Source organism: Euprymna scolopes, chromosome 5 (assembly GCF_053919585.1).
Source record: "Euprymna scolopes isolate OS-2025 chromosome 5, ASM5391958v1, whole genome shotgun sequence".
NCBI classification, from domain to species: domain Eukaryota; kingdom Metazoa; phylum Mollusca; class Cephalopoda; order Sepiida; family Sepiolidae; genus Euprymna; species Euprymna scolopes.
In genome coordinates, this window is record NC_136486.1 from 24,895,371 (window position 1) to 24,912,215 (window position 16,845).

Sequence of the window (16,845 nt, forward strand, 5' to 3'; positions counted from 1 at the left end):
TGAGTATATAGGTTGAGAAGTGTCTTCATACACACACATTCTCATTTTTATATATATATATATATATATATATATATATATATAATCAAGCTTAAGCATCTATTTTTCTTATAAAAATTAAATTTACATTTACGATTATTGAAGGAAACAGAACGCACGCACATTCACTTTTATCAAATAGATTTTCAAACATCATCAATACTTGGTTCCTTCATTTAGAAAAGTTTCAACACTTTATAGTTTGGTCGGTATCTTCCTCCCCAATTATCAGAATGTGACACAAGATCATTCACTGTGGAGTGGCTCGTATCTTTCGATGGTCAAGGTCGGTTTTAAAAATTCTCAGGTCTTTTTAACACCATCCCATTTTGGGAAAAGTGCCAGAAGTAACTGAATTAAATATTGGCACAGATACTACACTTTGAATTATTTGCAGAAAAAAATATAAAAAATTACATTTAATGCAGATACTACACTTTCATCCGAGTTTGTAACTCATCTTTCTAAAACAGATAGGATCGTGTCCCACAAGAAGGCCATAATTATGGACACAAAAGAAAATGGACAAAAACTGAAAATTTTGGAATTTGGGAAATGAAGATTTATGATTTGAATTATTCAGGCTTTTTTTTTTTTTTTTTTTACATGGTCATCGCCACTTATCTAGGCTCGAAAGCCACTCTAGGATAAGAGTTAATTGGCTATACCTGGCAAAACTCTCCGCTCCCTCAGAGCATATCATATCCCAAACCCAACCATAGCTGATAGAATGAAAATAAAGTGTGGATTAAATAAAAGGTCCAGTTTGAAATTCCATGTTCTTGTTTGTAACTAAAAAGATCACAAGTTCAAATAGATGCACTTGAAGGTGGAGTGTTCGGAATATAACAACTAGAGAGTCTGAATAATTTAAACAGTTCAAAAACATAAAAACATTAAAATTAGCAGAATTGACACATTTTTGTCCGCTTAACGGAACATTATTTGTTGCACTTTCAAGAGGACATTTTTTTTTTTTCAAGTTACAAAGCAGAAGAAAGTGGTTCGTTTTTTTTTTTATAAGGAGCAGCTTTCTAAGAAAAAAGTGTGAAAGGGAGCCATCAGCAATTTATGGAGAAAGAGCATATCACAAATGCCATTATTACTATCATTCCTTGAAAATGACTAATGATATAGCTGAAAACACGAGAACTAAAAATAAAATCTTAAGAATTTAGTCTTTGGATGATTCAGAATACTGCTTTCATCTTGGATATTATTCTCATATTTCAACTGATGTAATCTTTGAACTTTTTAAGGTGCATCTTATCAAACTCCGAAATGTATCCAGAAGTTAGAATGGAATTCATGGGGGTGGCTTGTTCTCATTCCATCAGCCATGAAAATGTTGTGAAAAATTCTTAATTGTATGCTTAATATTGCCTCTGCTGAGGATTGAAATTTTAGAAGATTGTTACTTAGAACTGTTTGTTACTTAGCATTTTTAACCATTTCACCAGATGAGAATCGTAGCCCGGATAAACTGTGGTGACCATAGTTACACCGCTATGGATCAGTTAAACACAACATTTTCTATTTACAAAAGGAATTCAACTTCTCTTTTAAAAAAAGAAGCCACTAGTAAATCAAATTTTACTAAAAACATTTTGTAATGAATTAACAATATCCAATTTGTAACTGAAAATTTCAAGTAGCAAATATTATCAGATATTTATTCTTTTAGATTATACTAGCAGGCTGTCTGGCATTGCTCGGTCGTAAAATATGCTTAACTATTATATTTTAATTCATCTAGATTTCACATTTTAGAGCCAATTCTCCATTGATTATTATCTATTAAATAGTAATGATTTCAAAAGTTATGAACCCCCCCCCCAAAAAAAAATCAAGACTTGGATAGCATCCGTTAGACTCAAAACCAGAACATTTAGTGCTTATGCTTTAGTCATTATTTATCTTTATATATTTAAAGTATATACTTCTTGTGGTTTCTTCATCTTAGCAAATTCCAGGACAAGAATTCATTTAGTCTAAGGTAGCATCACTTGGAGAAAGTGCAAAATTCACTATTCATCGTAAAAGCCAGTGTAGGTTAGCTATATTTAAGAGACCTTATTTGGGCCACAAATACCATGTTATTTTGATGTTGGTTGGTTGTTTTTGTTTTACAGCATATCAACCCTTTTCGGGTTATTTAATGCCGAATCCAAAGAAAAAATTTTTTAATAGAATATATTTGTTGTTTTCACGTCGGTTTCTATTTAACCCATAGTTGAGACCCTAACAGGTACTATACTCCGGGTCAGAGTGGACCTGGGAGCAATGGCAATTAAAGGGTGGCTCCACACTCCCCAAAGCTCACAAGCTGGGGCCTCAACACTGGATATAGTTTAAGGTTATATCCAGGACCCCCATTGAGGGACTTTTACCCTCTGCAGGGGGGCAGTCGGCATATTCTAATGCCCCACTGACAGGGCCATGTTATTTTGAATATTTAGTTAAGGTTTACTTCTAGGGAAAAGCATCCTCATGCTAGATTGTCCTGACAAACTCCTGTATGGAGAGACAGACACTCGATGATAGTCTCTAGTAAGTAAAATGGTTGCATAATTCTATTGCTCTAGTAGATATCTCACTGCTGATGCAATCCTCTACCTGTATAAGAACCAAGTATATCCATGGATGAAGTACTGTTGTCACGTCTGGACAGGAGAGTTTAAAATAAACTTCATAGCCTAGTAGGGGATGCCCTTTTCTCTTCCCTGCAGAAGAGACATTGAGAGTGTCTCTGCTTTATTGTTATTTTCATGGCAAATGCTTGTCTAAGCTCCAATTTATGATCCCTCTCACCAAACTTTCGTGAAAAACACTCATCTAGCTGAAACCACTATCAATAATTTCTCCCGCTCTATCTGTGCCTAAACCTAAATGTAGATTCCATGAACAAAGCCTCTTTCTTAGAACTGCACGCCTGTGGAACTGTTCAGTTTGCCTGCTTTCCAGCTGACTACGATATGATTGTCTTCAAACAAGTTCTTGATGAGCCGTTCCCTTAAGTAATCCAATTTAGTAAATTTCCACTATTAACGATTACGATATTGTCCCATTGATTACTGTACACTCATTAACCCTTATCCTCAAGTGGCTTCTGGGCCTTGATAAGTGGTGACTCCCTTAAAAAAAAAGAAAAGGTATTCAAGGCTGGAGTTAGTTCTTTATTTTACCTGCCTACAGTTGTAAGATGCTAAACAGAATTTTGGTTGGATAATTGCCATTACAAACCCAAAAAATAAAAATCTGTGTCAGCATTTTTTTTCTTTTTCAACAAAAAGTTTTATTATCATTACTTTCGGTACTACTTAAAAAGTCTGTTGGCGCCACCTGTCCATTTTAGCCTGGTATACGTTTCTCCTTCCTCCGTCAGCATGCCAGTCACAGCTGGCCCATTCTCATCACTGACTTCACACGTCCATTCTCTTTGACGCCCACTTTACTTCTCACCTGAGCATGTGGTGTATTTTTCTCCTTTTTTTTCTTCTCGCACACACTCCCTAATTTGCATATACGCTTTTTTCAGCTGCTGCTGTTGCTGCTAATCTCTTCATAAGCCAGCTATCCTTTGCTGCTGCTGATAATTTCCGACGCACTCATATGCACAATGTTACGTTAATAGATGTGCACATATTTACATTGAAGGTAAGCAAGGAAAAGGCAGATCGAAAAAAAAAAAAAAAAATTCGGTTTAAGATGACTTTAAGCAAAGACATCAAAACTAACGTAAATGACAGAGTTTTATGGAGAAAATCATTTTGTACGTCCATGAAGAATGTGCAACCCACATCTGATGTGATGTGGAAGAAACACGTTATAGTCAGCTAACATACTTCCTAGTTTCCGGCATGACGCTGCAGTGGCAAGGCAAATCAGTTCCTTCACTTTTATTGTTCTTCAGTATTTCTATTGTGAAGCGATTTATTGAAATAAAATATAAGAAAAAGAAATTATTGAAAAACATACAAAAAAAATTAACAAAATTATACAAATAAAAACACAATTAGTCTTTATTTGCACTTTTAATAACAAAATTAAAAAAAGTTTTTATTTTACTTTAAATTTTATAAAAAATATGTTTATGAAATAATAAAAATTTTTATTTTTATTTTAAAAATAAGTTTATTTGAATTTTTATAATAAATATATGTTTATGAAAGTATAAAAATAAAAAAAGATCAGAAAATTGTAAAAAAGTATGTGCACAGGGGAGATATAGGCGTGAGAGAAAAAGGAACTGATTTGTCTAGGTAGCGCTACGCCAGAAATTAGGAAGTGTGTTAGCTGACTAAAACCAAAAGACATTAAAAGAAAACGAATTTAAAAAAAGGAAAATGTCACTTATACGTATAATTTTAGATTGAAATATTAACAATATCGATTTGATAACTACAGTAGAACCCCAGGATGCTTTTTTCAGGTTACGATGTGGAATACAATGTTTTTCTGGACCCTGGTTACAGTATTTTCCCCGCCTTACGGTGTTATTTATAATGTTATTTGATTATATGCATGTGTATTATATACTGTACTGTATTTTGTTAATAATTTTTAATATGTACTGCATAAAATTTTGATTAGGCCTCGCCATACATTTCACCTTACAATCCCAACCCTCGGAATGAATTAATGCCGTATCCCGAGGTTCTACTGAACCTAAAAAATATAAGTAGCAAAAGACATTTGTTCTTTTAAACCAAAATGTCTATATATAAAAAGAGGAAGTTTGTTTGTCCATTCTGTACAAAAATGACTATGGCTGCACCAAATAGGCATAACACATTGAATCAGATGAAGCTGTTCACAAGAAATACATAAAAAGATTAAAAAATGAAATATAAACGAGTGCTCAAAATAGCATGAACCTCTTTGCCCCAGATTTTAACAAGATTTAAAGCATAGTTAGATTACACAATTTATGTTAATTTTGAAAACTTGAACAAATTTGGATCTTTTTAAGACTCTATAATGAGGACTATCACAAAACAATTTTTCTTTTTTTTCAAACATTTGAATTCCTGGAAAAATTGCATTGAGAATGATTGTGTCTATGTAGAAAAATAAATTAAGGAGCACAATAGGTCGTTTGTTTTAATGGTACCACTCCCATCTTCGTAGATTTTTCAAACATTATGCACAAATGTATTTAAGATGACTTCAAGCAAAATTTAAAAAGCCATTGTGTAAATTTTATTTTCATTCAATTTTCTCAATAACAATTTTTTTTTTTTTTTAAACTGTGTTGAAATATTTGAGGAGGTGAATTCAACTTATTGAAGAGTCCAAGTATGTCTCAAATGTTTTAAAATTGAATTGCTGTGAATGTTTCTTATGAAGTCTATAATCTCCATCCATGAAAAAAAATAAATAAAGAAAGAAAAATCTTTATGGCGTAGGTTACCCATAAAAAAATACTGTAGACAAAAAAAATCATGCAAATTGATAAAGTAGTTTTATTTAAAAATATAAATAGGAAATAAAAAATCAAATTTTATAATTAACTAATGATCGTTCATCTCTAAACATAATTTTTGCAGGACAAGAGAGATAATTCAAAATAATTCAAACTTTTATAAGATTTTAGAAAGTCACTCTTAACATGGGGAGGTATTGGAAAAACTCAAATTCACTTAAAGATGATTTACTTTGTAAAAATAAAACTACTAATTTACATGATATTTTGGCATACATGGATACGTAAATCATACAGATTTTTCTTTACTTTTTACATGAGGTGGGGTGGGGGGGGGGTCAGAAATTATGGACAAACATCGAGTTTCCTTCTAGCAATACAATGCTAAATGAAACTAAACACATGCAACACTCTAAAAGACACAACATACTCTCTCTACTAGGTAAGTGATGACTATTCACTAACACAATGAGATGTGACTAAGACCTCCCAAGTTGCATTTCAAAGTTTTCCTTCTTCAAGACTAGTTGCCCTATCAAAGCTTCAGTTCTGTCTGTATTACTAACTTGTCTAGAGAAAACATGCAGATTGAATGGATCCATTTTACTTTAGGTTTGTCCAGGCATTTTGTTATGTCTAATGATACATGTTATCGGTTTAGTAACCACTCCAAAATGTCTTTATAGTCTTTAACAAATTTATTTAACAATTTACAGATTAAATGGTAATGTAGAAACTGCTTAATGTGTAATGATTAAAAGTCTGTGATGGAGACGTACCTCTCTTCTACCCTAAGGGTGATCACTGTCCCTTCTTCACTTCAAGGGAGGTAACTATTATTTTTTCTTTTTAGGTGTCAATCCATTGATTGGGCTATCATGTTAATAAAGAGGTCTCTGGGGGAACATAACTTTTTAGACTCCAGATTTTAATAATATTTAACTTGTAGTAAAATTATAATAAATTATAATAATTGTAATAATATTTAACTTGTAGTAAAATTATACAAGATAATGTTAATTTTGAAAATCTGAACACATTTCAATCATTTTAAAACTTTCAGCATCATAAAATTTACACTTTTCTTCTCATTACTAAAACTTATTATGCACGTTCCAGTTTAATTCAATTTGCTTTATAGAATGATTTCTTTTTTTTAATTGTCTTGAAGTATTTGCAGTTCTGAACTGACAATCAGTTGGCTACCTTGAAAAGAACAAATCTTGAATAAGAAAATGATCTTGAGGTGAAAGGCAAGAAAAAAAAAAAAACTTGGATGCAAAAACTGTCAGAAAGTCTTCAATATTGGAATTTTAATGGAATCACTCCTCAAAACTACCAAGCTTGAAGACCAAGATTGTAGGCTGCTAGAAAACAATAGAACCGTGATCAAAGGAATTAAGGCAATAAAATGGATGTGTGTGTATGAACTCTCGCACTGATTAAAGGATGACTTTGTATTAAATCTCGAGACAGCCATACAAGAAAAACATAAAAATGTTTCTATTAAACACATTTTTAAAGTTAATATAGACAATAATTTACACAATGGCTCTGAAAAGAGTTTGTTGTTTTTCATTTGTATTTTAGAAGGATTGTTCATGAAGTCGTGTACAGGTTGTCCAAAAGAGATGCTGCGTGCTGATGATTTGTCTGTGAAGCAACGGATGGTTTATTGGTTAAGTTAAAAAACTTGGAGGAATGCTATGGAAATTAAAAGCCTGCGAGTAAATGTCACCAAAACAAAAGTGTTGAAAATTTCTCAGCAAGAGGAAAAGTTTCATGTTCAGTTTGTGGTAAAAATTTTAAAAAATAAAAAATAAATAAAAAAAAAATTGTATGCCACTTAATTTTCGGTGGTATTTTTAAGCATTGGATGCACAAGAAGTGCAGTGGGATTGCAGGTAGGTTGAGAGATGATAGCCGGTTTGTGTGAAACAAGTGTAAGACAACAGAGATGATATAGAGAAAATATATGTGTATGGACAAAATTAAGGTTGTTCAGAAATTTTATCTTGGAGCACAGGATGGAATAGGTGCTAGTGTGATAACAAGAAATAGAAGTGGATGAAAGAAACATCTGCCTTTACTAACTAGCAGAACATTAGCACCAATGGAAAAAGTCTATTCGTGTTATATAGAGCATTGCCGGGGGGGATGCCAAGTAACCTGAATGATTATTATGATGATCATTGTTGATTTCTAGAAAATATATATCGAGATGAAAAAAGTATTTTATTGATAAATGTTGGAAATATGTATCAGGAATATTTTTAAATTCTTACATTAAAAAACAAAAATGTTAGAACATAAACAATGGAGATGATTGCGTGACGACATCAGGTGATCTTAATGTTGCATGTTCTAATGTAATGAGATAGTTAGAAGAGACATGTATAGTTTTAGTTTAGAATCAAACTGGAACAGTCGGACAAGTTAATACGAAAGATGTTGTCTTCATATTTTGGAAACCGAGAGAAACGTGACTTTAAAATAATGTAGAAATTTCAATATCTTGCAGCTCCGATGGGAAATAATGATCCATGATTAAATATGGCTTTGATTCGCCGTTTTCTTCCAAAGAAACCTTCAATTACAGATCAACCAAGAGGAAGGCAGTAGGTGTCCAGCGTATGTTATGTATTGCCGCATAGTAAATGAATGGTTTTTTAAATGTGTAAACATTCTCCTGCCTGCAGTCGGACACTAAATTGAAAAGAACATTACAATAATATTAACTGAATGTATGCATACATTATATACGTATACATACCCGCATATTATAAAAACCCACTATATTACATTAGGTATGAAATGATGTATGAAAGTCAAACCTGGCCATTGAAGGTTGGAGACATGCGTTTCATTAAGAGAAATGATATGGGTTAGTAGATGTAGAACAATTGAGATAACAGACTCAGTCCAAAACGGGAAGGCTAAGTAAAATAGGGAAGAAAATGATAAGGATGGACGAGAAAAAAAGGGGGGGAGGGTAAATGAAGACCTGGTCAGAGATAAATTTGAAGTCAATTTCTAAAAGCTGTCCAACAGATGCCAGTATGTAAAATGAATGAACTCATGATGATGATTTAATATTCTTTATGAATTTCAAAATTGTAGACGATTTTGAGGATTTGAGTTTCTATTTATCTTTCTCTCACAGCAGAAAGATGTGACACAAGATCAGGAGAGTAGGATTTGAAAAGTCAGTATTCTAGAGGAAGAGCATTCTGGCCAAACAAAAATTGCCTGGACAGCCTCATTGGCATTCATCAGTAGTAACGCCTCAGGCAATTAGCAATAAACTAACCTCTTCTCAATAAATTGGTGATTTAGTTTTATACAAAAGGGATACAAAAAGGTTGCACTTCATGAAAATCCATAACTAATTCTTGTGAAATTTTAACAATAGGTATTAGATATTAATTAATAAATATTGCAAATTCATTTTTTCTTTTGAATATTTTAACGGGTTTTATTTGGGGAAGGGGGAATATTATCAGCACAACCACCCATTTTAAAATGCAAATATTTAAGATTTGCATTGAATTTGATTCCTGATCATTAGACACCAATTAAACAAGATCCCTGAATTTTAATTTCTTCTTAACCTCCTTAAGCTTAAAATTTTAGACATTTTCTAGAATCAATATGATGTAATGGATTTTGATCAAAATTGAAGTAAATGATTCTAGACATAAAGTTTAATATCATTATATCTGGATTTTGTCATTTTTTTTTTATTAGAGAACAAAAAAAAAAAATAGTGCAAAACTGTTTTGTTCAGGGAATTCATTTTAGCCATCCTAGGTCAGGTCCATCTATTATTTTCATATAAAAATGTCATCTTTGATGACAAAAAAAAAGGAAAATCTATTCTGTGATTGATGTAGAATTGATGAGAGCAAATAAAAAAATGGATCTGTGAAAATCAATGCCAATCAGATGTGAATTCTATAAAGCAGACAAGTAGAAAAAATGATTTGTGGAGAAACTTACCCTAAAGAGATATGGCTGAATATCAGGATAACTTGTGTCAAAAACAAGATCCAAGTCTTGCAGATTTGGGGTTTTTGGTACATACTCATGCTTATTCATAGCTTCAATAATATGAATAACTTTTTCTGATAAAACTTCACCAAGCTTTTCTCGCTGTTCCTGCCGATCTGAAATTAAAATATTTCACAAAAAAAAAAAAAAAAAAAAAAAAAAAAAAAAAAAATTAAACAATTTTTCACTTCTATTCTATCTTGAAAAATCAGAAACTGAAATGCTCCAAACGAGCGATACAAGACCAAGACATTCCTGGATGTAGGATCACAAAAACCAGCAACACACACATGCGCATACATTAGTGGTCTGGCAAGGCCACAGGGGAGACAACCCTAGTAGGAAAACTGAAGCTGACCTGCAGGACACTATATATACAAATTTGGCCATATTAAAAATTTTTACCTAAAAAATAAATTGCTTTAAAATTTTAACCATACAATAGTATTATAATCTTCAAAAAGCCTGCAAATTTTCATGTGAGCATTTCAATATTCAATTTGGATACCAGTATATATATATATATCATCTTTTTTTGGCAATTTTATGTTCTAAATCTTAGAGACTATTGATCAGAATTTAACAAAGGAAGGCTTGTTGAATGACCTGAATTGTGTAGTGGGCTATGTGACATTTGCCTTTAAGGTCGCACATTAAGGGGATCATTCAGAGTCTAATTTTGGCACTTTTTTACAGCCATAAAATGTTTCAATCATAGTCATTTCCTAGTATATGTGGATGACATATATATATATATAATGGATAAAAGGTACACAAATTGTTTTACAACATTATTTATTGGTAGTGTTCCTGGAATTCTGGTTAACAATGATCCAGTGTACGATCGCTTCAGAGACTACTTGGAATTATCATTATCTTTTTCTTTTGTATACGTCAATTCTAATTTGTCTACTCATCAGTGCCTTTCACCAAGGTCACAAGGAGAGGTTCAGTAAGAGCATCTTATATTTTTTTTGATAAAGTTTCAAAGATATACATTATAAGACAAAGAACTGGGGAATGCTCTTCAACTCAGCAAAAACAGTTGTACTATTGTCCTCTAGATATTTCTTCTGTCTATCTGTGGAATTTAGTTTCAAGACACATTTGTGTCATTTTCAAAATGTCATAACTATCTGGGAGTAATATCTAGCAACCTCAGTTTTAACAACCACTTGTCTTATACAGGGTTAATAGGGAGTTTTACAGCTACCAAATTCCTCATAAATGGCATTTGCTGACTAGGCTTTACAAGACAATGATTCATCCCTACTTGGAATTCGGGTCCGTATTATTCGGAGTTGGCAAGGTGTTCATGATTCCTTTGAGTGTCTACAGCATTGCATCATCAGATATATACTAGATATTTCCTGCCACAACCCTGTTCTCTCTGGAATATATGATCTGCTTGGATTAGATCTGTTGTCTACTCGCCCAAGTGTAACAATTGCTTCTGTTGCCCGAATAGACCAAACATGTGACGATATACATTCACATAAAACCCTCCACATAATGACACTGGTGTTTGCTCAGAGATGTACTGGCAATCTCCTTTGCATTGTGTTCTGCAATCCTGAACATACTGCCTCAGAATTATGTGAATGAAGATGTATCACCATCACATTTTCAGAGTTCTGTATTGTCTATCATGATATTCCTAAATTTTATGCATTCTCTAATTGCTAACAGTTTTAGGCCCATGTTAATCATAACAGAAATATATTAATAATAGCAACAATAATAACAATGAAGATTATGACAATTGTAATAATAGTCACAATAATACCAACAATGGTGGTCATTATTATAACGACTATACTAATAGTTAAGCTGATCAGAGGTGTGAATAAACAATAATAGTAATAGTGCTACTCATCGCATCATCAATAACTAAACCATAATAACAATTATCATTACTATGTAAAAATGTAATGGTTATATAAAAGATAATCCAGATAATAAAATCAGTAACAACAGCTGTAATGATGATAGAAATAATGATGTTAACAAATATAGCATTAGAATTGATGAAGCCATCAGCAGTAATGATAGTAATAATTGATAAAATAAAAGAAATGCATAGAAATAACATATCATGGATAGAATACCAGGAATATCTACGTATATGGTGTAATCAAAGAAAAAAATAAAAGGTAATTGAAAATTTTCTTCCAATTTTCAAATTTTGTAATCATGCCCAAATGCATTTATTTTCTTTTGCACTAGAGATTCCGCCAGCGGTTTTTTTATCAACTGTTAGCTAGCATATGTGTAAACAATATCTAATTTACATTTTTTTTTTGTTAAAAAAAAAAAAAAAAAAAAAAAAATTCTAGCTTTTTTTTTTTTATAAAGTCCTAAGTTTATCTACTCTAGAGAATAATTTCCGGCATTTTTTTTTTTTTTTTTTTTTTTTTTTTTAATCGATTCGTAGTTGCTTTTTCTTCTGACGAGTTAAGATTCATTGATTGACATAATAATTAAATGAATGATTCTGCGCTACGAAACAGGTGCTGTCAAGAATTGTGCATGTCAACGTACTTAAATAAATTGTAAGATGGTCAACACCTAGAAATTTGAGATAACATTTTCATTGTTAAATGCACAGATTCCCTAATCTTTTAGCTAGGAGCAAAGTGTAGTATCTGTTTTAGTACTACACTGCATCCTTTCTGTCTTTGTTCAATCAAAGAAAAATCATTCTAGGTTGAGGACATTTTTATTTCTGATCCAATCCAGAGTGTCGCTTTTTTAAGGAGCTGGATTTGAATCACATTAATAACATTTTCATTGTTAAATGCACAGATTCCTTAATCTTTTAGCTAGGAGCAAAGTGTAGTATCTGTTCTAATACTACATTGCATCCTTTTGTCTAGGTTGAGGACAGTTTTATTTCTGATCCAATTCATAGTGTACCTTTTTTAAGGAGCTGGATTTTAACCACGATAACAACATTTGCATTGTTAAGCGTACAGATTCCTTAATCTTTTGACAAGTGGCAAAGTGTGACTGATATTGCGTCTACTTTTGTCCTTGTGGAGAAACAAGTACACATCTTAATACCCATTCTTGCTGGTTTTATTATCTTGTCAAAGACATTTTTATAATGTTAACTCTTATGGAAATTATTTAACACCAAAAGTATTCTAAAGGAGTCATTAAATACAATCCATTTTTTTTTTTTTTACTCTTACATATTACCACTTAAATGTAATGGACCACTATATGGAACCATGTCTATAGGGGCTCGATGTAGGGAGTTCACATTATATTTTGGTATAGTCAGGGAAGCAAGAAACAGGGAGGGGAGGAAATAAACAATTAGTGTAGAAGGCTTTCAGACATCTAGGGACCTCTACAGTCAAGGGGTGAAATTTTGCTGCTTGTCGGGGTATTTACGTAGATTGGGACACAATTACTTCGAGTTCGTCAGAGCACATTTCATTAAAGTACTTGTAAAACAAACACGGTTACAACATTGCAACGATGGGACAAGAGTTTAGAACAAAGCAATTTGTAGCGGAAGGTAGTATTATAGGTTTTAAAATATCGACAATTACCAGCGTAGGAGATTGAAATGAACAAAAAGTAGAAAAAAAAAAAATTTAAAAACAAAAAAAAATGCAGCAAAATTACAAAAGAAGAATAGAATTTTTTAAGACACTCACCCGATTCTTTATCTAAGACAACAACTTCAAGTTTTATCGTCCAGATTTCCCATGGCACACATTCCTGCTGAAATAACCATCGACTTCGTCTTTTTTCATAGAATTCTAATGAAATCTAAAAGCAAAACATGAAAAGGTTTGATTAAATGAAGCAATAAAATTTTAAACTCTCATTACAAAACGTATGTTCCTTATTAAAATGTTTTGAGAAATGCCAACATCAACACATTAGTGACACACAATATGGTTTCCGTTCTGCTAGATCTACAGCAGATGTGCTTACAGTTATATCTCATAGGATTAGCGAATCTCTCGACAGAGGCAACCTTTCTAGGGCAATTGCTCTTGACATATCAAAGGCCTTTGATAGGGTATGGCATAAAGGTTTACTTCACAAGATCTCCAGCTATGGTATAGCTGGAAATGTCTTCTCAATTATTAAATCATTTCTCTCTGATAGGTTCATAAGAGTAGTAGTTGATGGGCAAAAATCAGAAGCTCACAGTATAAATGCTGGAGTCCCTCAGGGGTCCATCCTGGGTCCAACTCTTTTCCTGATCTACATTAATGATCTTCCAAATCACATCCTTACATCATTCGTAGACATTTTTGCCGATGACACTACCATCTATAGTAGCACATCTAAGACAGTAAACGACCAAGTTCTCTCCGATTCTCTCTCCTCTGATCTTGATCACGTTGTACAATGGGGAAAGGAGTGGCTGGTTACTTTTAATGCATCTAAAACCAAGCTTCTATCTTTACATCATCAACGTTCTGATCCCCATCTGGCATCAATTAAAATGAATGGCTCTCGTCTTGGGGAGGCCTCAAGTTTTGACAGGCTTCTGGGCTTGACCTTTACTCCTGATCTTAAATGGAATACGTACATCAAATCTGTTGCCAAGGCCGCTGGAAAAATGGTCGGATCCTTCTATCGATCCAGTAGATATCTCACTGCTGAGGCAATTCTCTATCTATATAAGAGCCAGATACGTCCAAGACTTGTCCTGCCTTGATAGGGTTCAAAATAGACTTCGTGGCCTGGTGGAAGATGTCCTTTTCTCTTCGCTGCAACCTCTATCTCACAGAAGAGATGTTGCGAGTTTGTCTCTGCTTTATCGTTATTTTCATGGAAAGTGTTCGACTGAGCTTCAATCTATGGTCCCCCTTCGCCAAACTTTCACAAAAAACACCCGCCTAGCTGAAAACACTATCAATAATTCCCCCCACTCTTTATCTGTGCCTAAACCTAAACATAGATTCCATGATCAAAGCTTCTTTCTTAGAACTGCACGCCTGTGGAATTGTCTTCCGTATTCCTGCTTTCCAGCTGTCTATAATATGGTTGTCTTCAAGTCCAACGTGAACAAGTTTCTGATGAGCCGTTCCACTTAAGTTAACAAATTTACCAAACTTCCATTACTATTGATTACTATATTGTCCTTTTGACTACACTTTTTAACCCTTATCCTTGAGTGGCCAATCGGCCTTGATAAGTGGTGACGCCTATGTAAAAAAAAAGAAAAAATATAGTCATCCACATACAGTACAGTTTTGATGTATCACAACTCATCAGTTATGCTAGACTAGCACCTTTCTCCAGCTATGGATCGAACCTACAACTATCGAGTAGGCAGACAGCAGGCTACAAATTGGTGCCCACAAATGTCCCTTATCAAGTCCCTATTAAAAAAGCACTTGCACATCGCTTCAGTGCTCAAACTGCTAGTTTGTTTATAAACAAACAGACATATATATATATAAAATATTTGGATTTTACCGTTATTGGATATTTTACCCTTCACCAGGCTATCCATTCACGTAAAATCACCTTTTTCTTCACCATATCCCCTCTGCTTCACTATTTGTTACCAAGTAAGATCTATGACTAACTTGTAGTTTCATCAAATACTTTTGCAAGCAAAATCCGATCCCGCATTTTGCTAAATCTGATGAGAATGAAAGTATTTCTTTGAAACTCCACGGATTAAGAACTATCCACTTATTTTGTGCTTCCTTTTTAAAATTATATATTTTTAACTCTTTTTCGAAGTTTTTTAACACCTTTTATTAACTACTTGTTCTTATGTGTATATATATATATATATATATATATATATATATATATACACATACATACCAGTTCACATACACTTTTTCATGATAAAGCTAGAATGCAGAATTAGATTGAATCAAGCAATTACATCGATAACGGGTCTGGTGTTGTCCGTTGTCAATGCAATTGCTCGATTCCATCTAATTCTGGGTTCTAACTTTATCATGAAAAAATGTATGTGAACGGGTATTCATATATATCTATCTTCTCTTAATATATATATATATATATATATATATATATAAATAGACATTTTCCAAGGATAAAGCTTAAAACAACAACGTAGTGATAGTGGTGGAAATTAGGTGAAATTTTATTATTTCAGGGGATGACTCAACAAGAATTTCTTTACATTGGACTTTAAGACGACCATGTCATAGTTAACTAGAAAGCAGGTTAGCAGAACACCGTTCCACAGGCAAGCAGTTTTAAGATAGAAATTTTGTTTATGAAATTTGTGATTAGATTTCGGCACAGATCGAGAATGGGGGAAATTGTTGATAATAGTTATATCAAGTTCCCAAAACAAGAATAAACAAAGGTTCTCCTAGAATTATCCTTAAAAACAAAACAAAAAAAAAAAAGCTATGTTGTACGTACTTGTGACAAATGAAAACATCATATTCCAAAATTATGTAAATTGTCAAGTAGTTTTATTTTTACAAAGAAAATAATTTTTAAACAATTAATGGGAATTTGTAGGCATCACAACATAAATCTCGTTAGTTTGAATTATGTTGAGTTATCTCCCTTTGTTTTTTGTAGCTTGTTTTCAAAATGGCAGACAAAGCAGGTGCTTTTCGATTACTCATAAAATTTGATTTTCTTATTTAAAAATAAAGCTAATTGATCAATGTATGTGATTTTTGGAATATGATATTTTTGTTTTGTCACCGTTGTTTATAATCCAATTTTTGGTGATCTAACATCTTCAGGAGTGTTTTCTTTTTCTACATCATTCTTTGTGGTATGTAGTCACGGGAAAAGTAACATCTATATGTTGCTTTAATGGTGACATTTTCAAATATTCAATCAGTAGGAAATCACATGGTCGCATAAAATGTACAAGTAGATATTTTTTCCTCTATGTATTAGATGAAAGATGATGAATATAAATTATATATAACTAGCATGAGTGCCCGGCGTTGCCTGGGTGTTTTGAGGTGTATGTTGAGCAAAAAAAAAAAAAGGTCAAATTTCCAATTGCATCTCTGGACAGAGAGATATGAAAAATATAGTATAAAATATGGTTCTTGCCCAAAATTCCCTTTATATCAAAAAACAAAACTACAGAAAAATTTGTACTATATATGACAAAATAAAAATATAATATTCCAAAAATTACATAAATTGAGTTAGCTTTATTTTAAAAAATAAAAGAAATCAAGTTTTATGAGTAACTGAGGAGAGACTGTCTTGCCCTACATTTTAAAAACAAAGTCAAGAAACAAAAGATAACTCAACAATAATCCAAATTGGAAGATTTATGTTGTAATGCCTACAAATTCACATTAATTGTTTAAAAATAATTTTCTATATAAAAA

The 16,845-nt window shown here is 32.5% G+C and overlaps 1 protein-coding gene across 3 annotated transcripts in view; it reads right to left on the reverse strand.

The window, feature by feature from the left end:
- Nucleotides 1-16,845, reverse strand: part of LOC145276741 (autophagy-related protein 101-like) — a 225,175-nt gene that overhangs the window by 182,443 nt on the left and 25,887 nt on the right. For all 3 annotated transcript variants that reach the window (XM_080127967.1, XM_080127969.1, XM_080127968.1), the window contains exons 6-7: nucleotides 13,183-13,297; nucleotides 9,464-9,630 (exon numbers count right to left, since the gene is read on the reverse strand). In XM_080127967.1, the coding sequence (XP_079984093.1) occupies nucleotides 9,464-9,630; nucleotides 13,183-13,297 (282 nt within the window). The remainder of the gene's footprint in view (nucleotides 1-9,463; nucleotides 9,631-13,182; nucleotides 13,298-16,845) is intronic.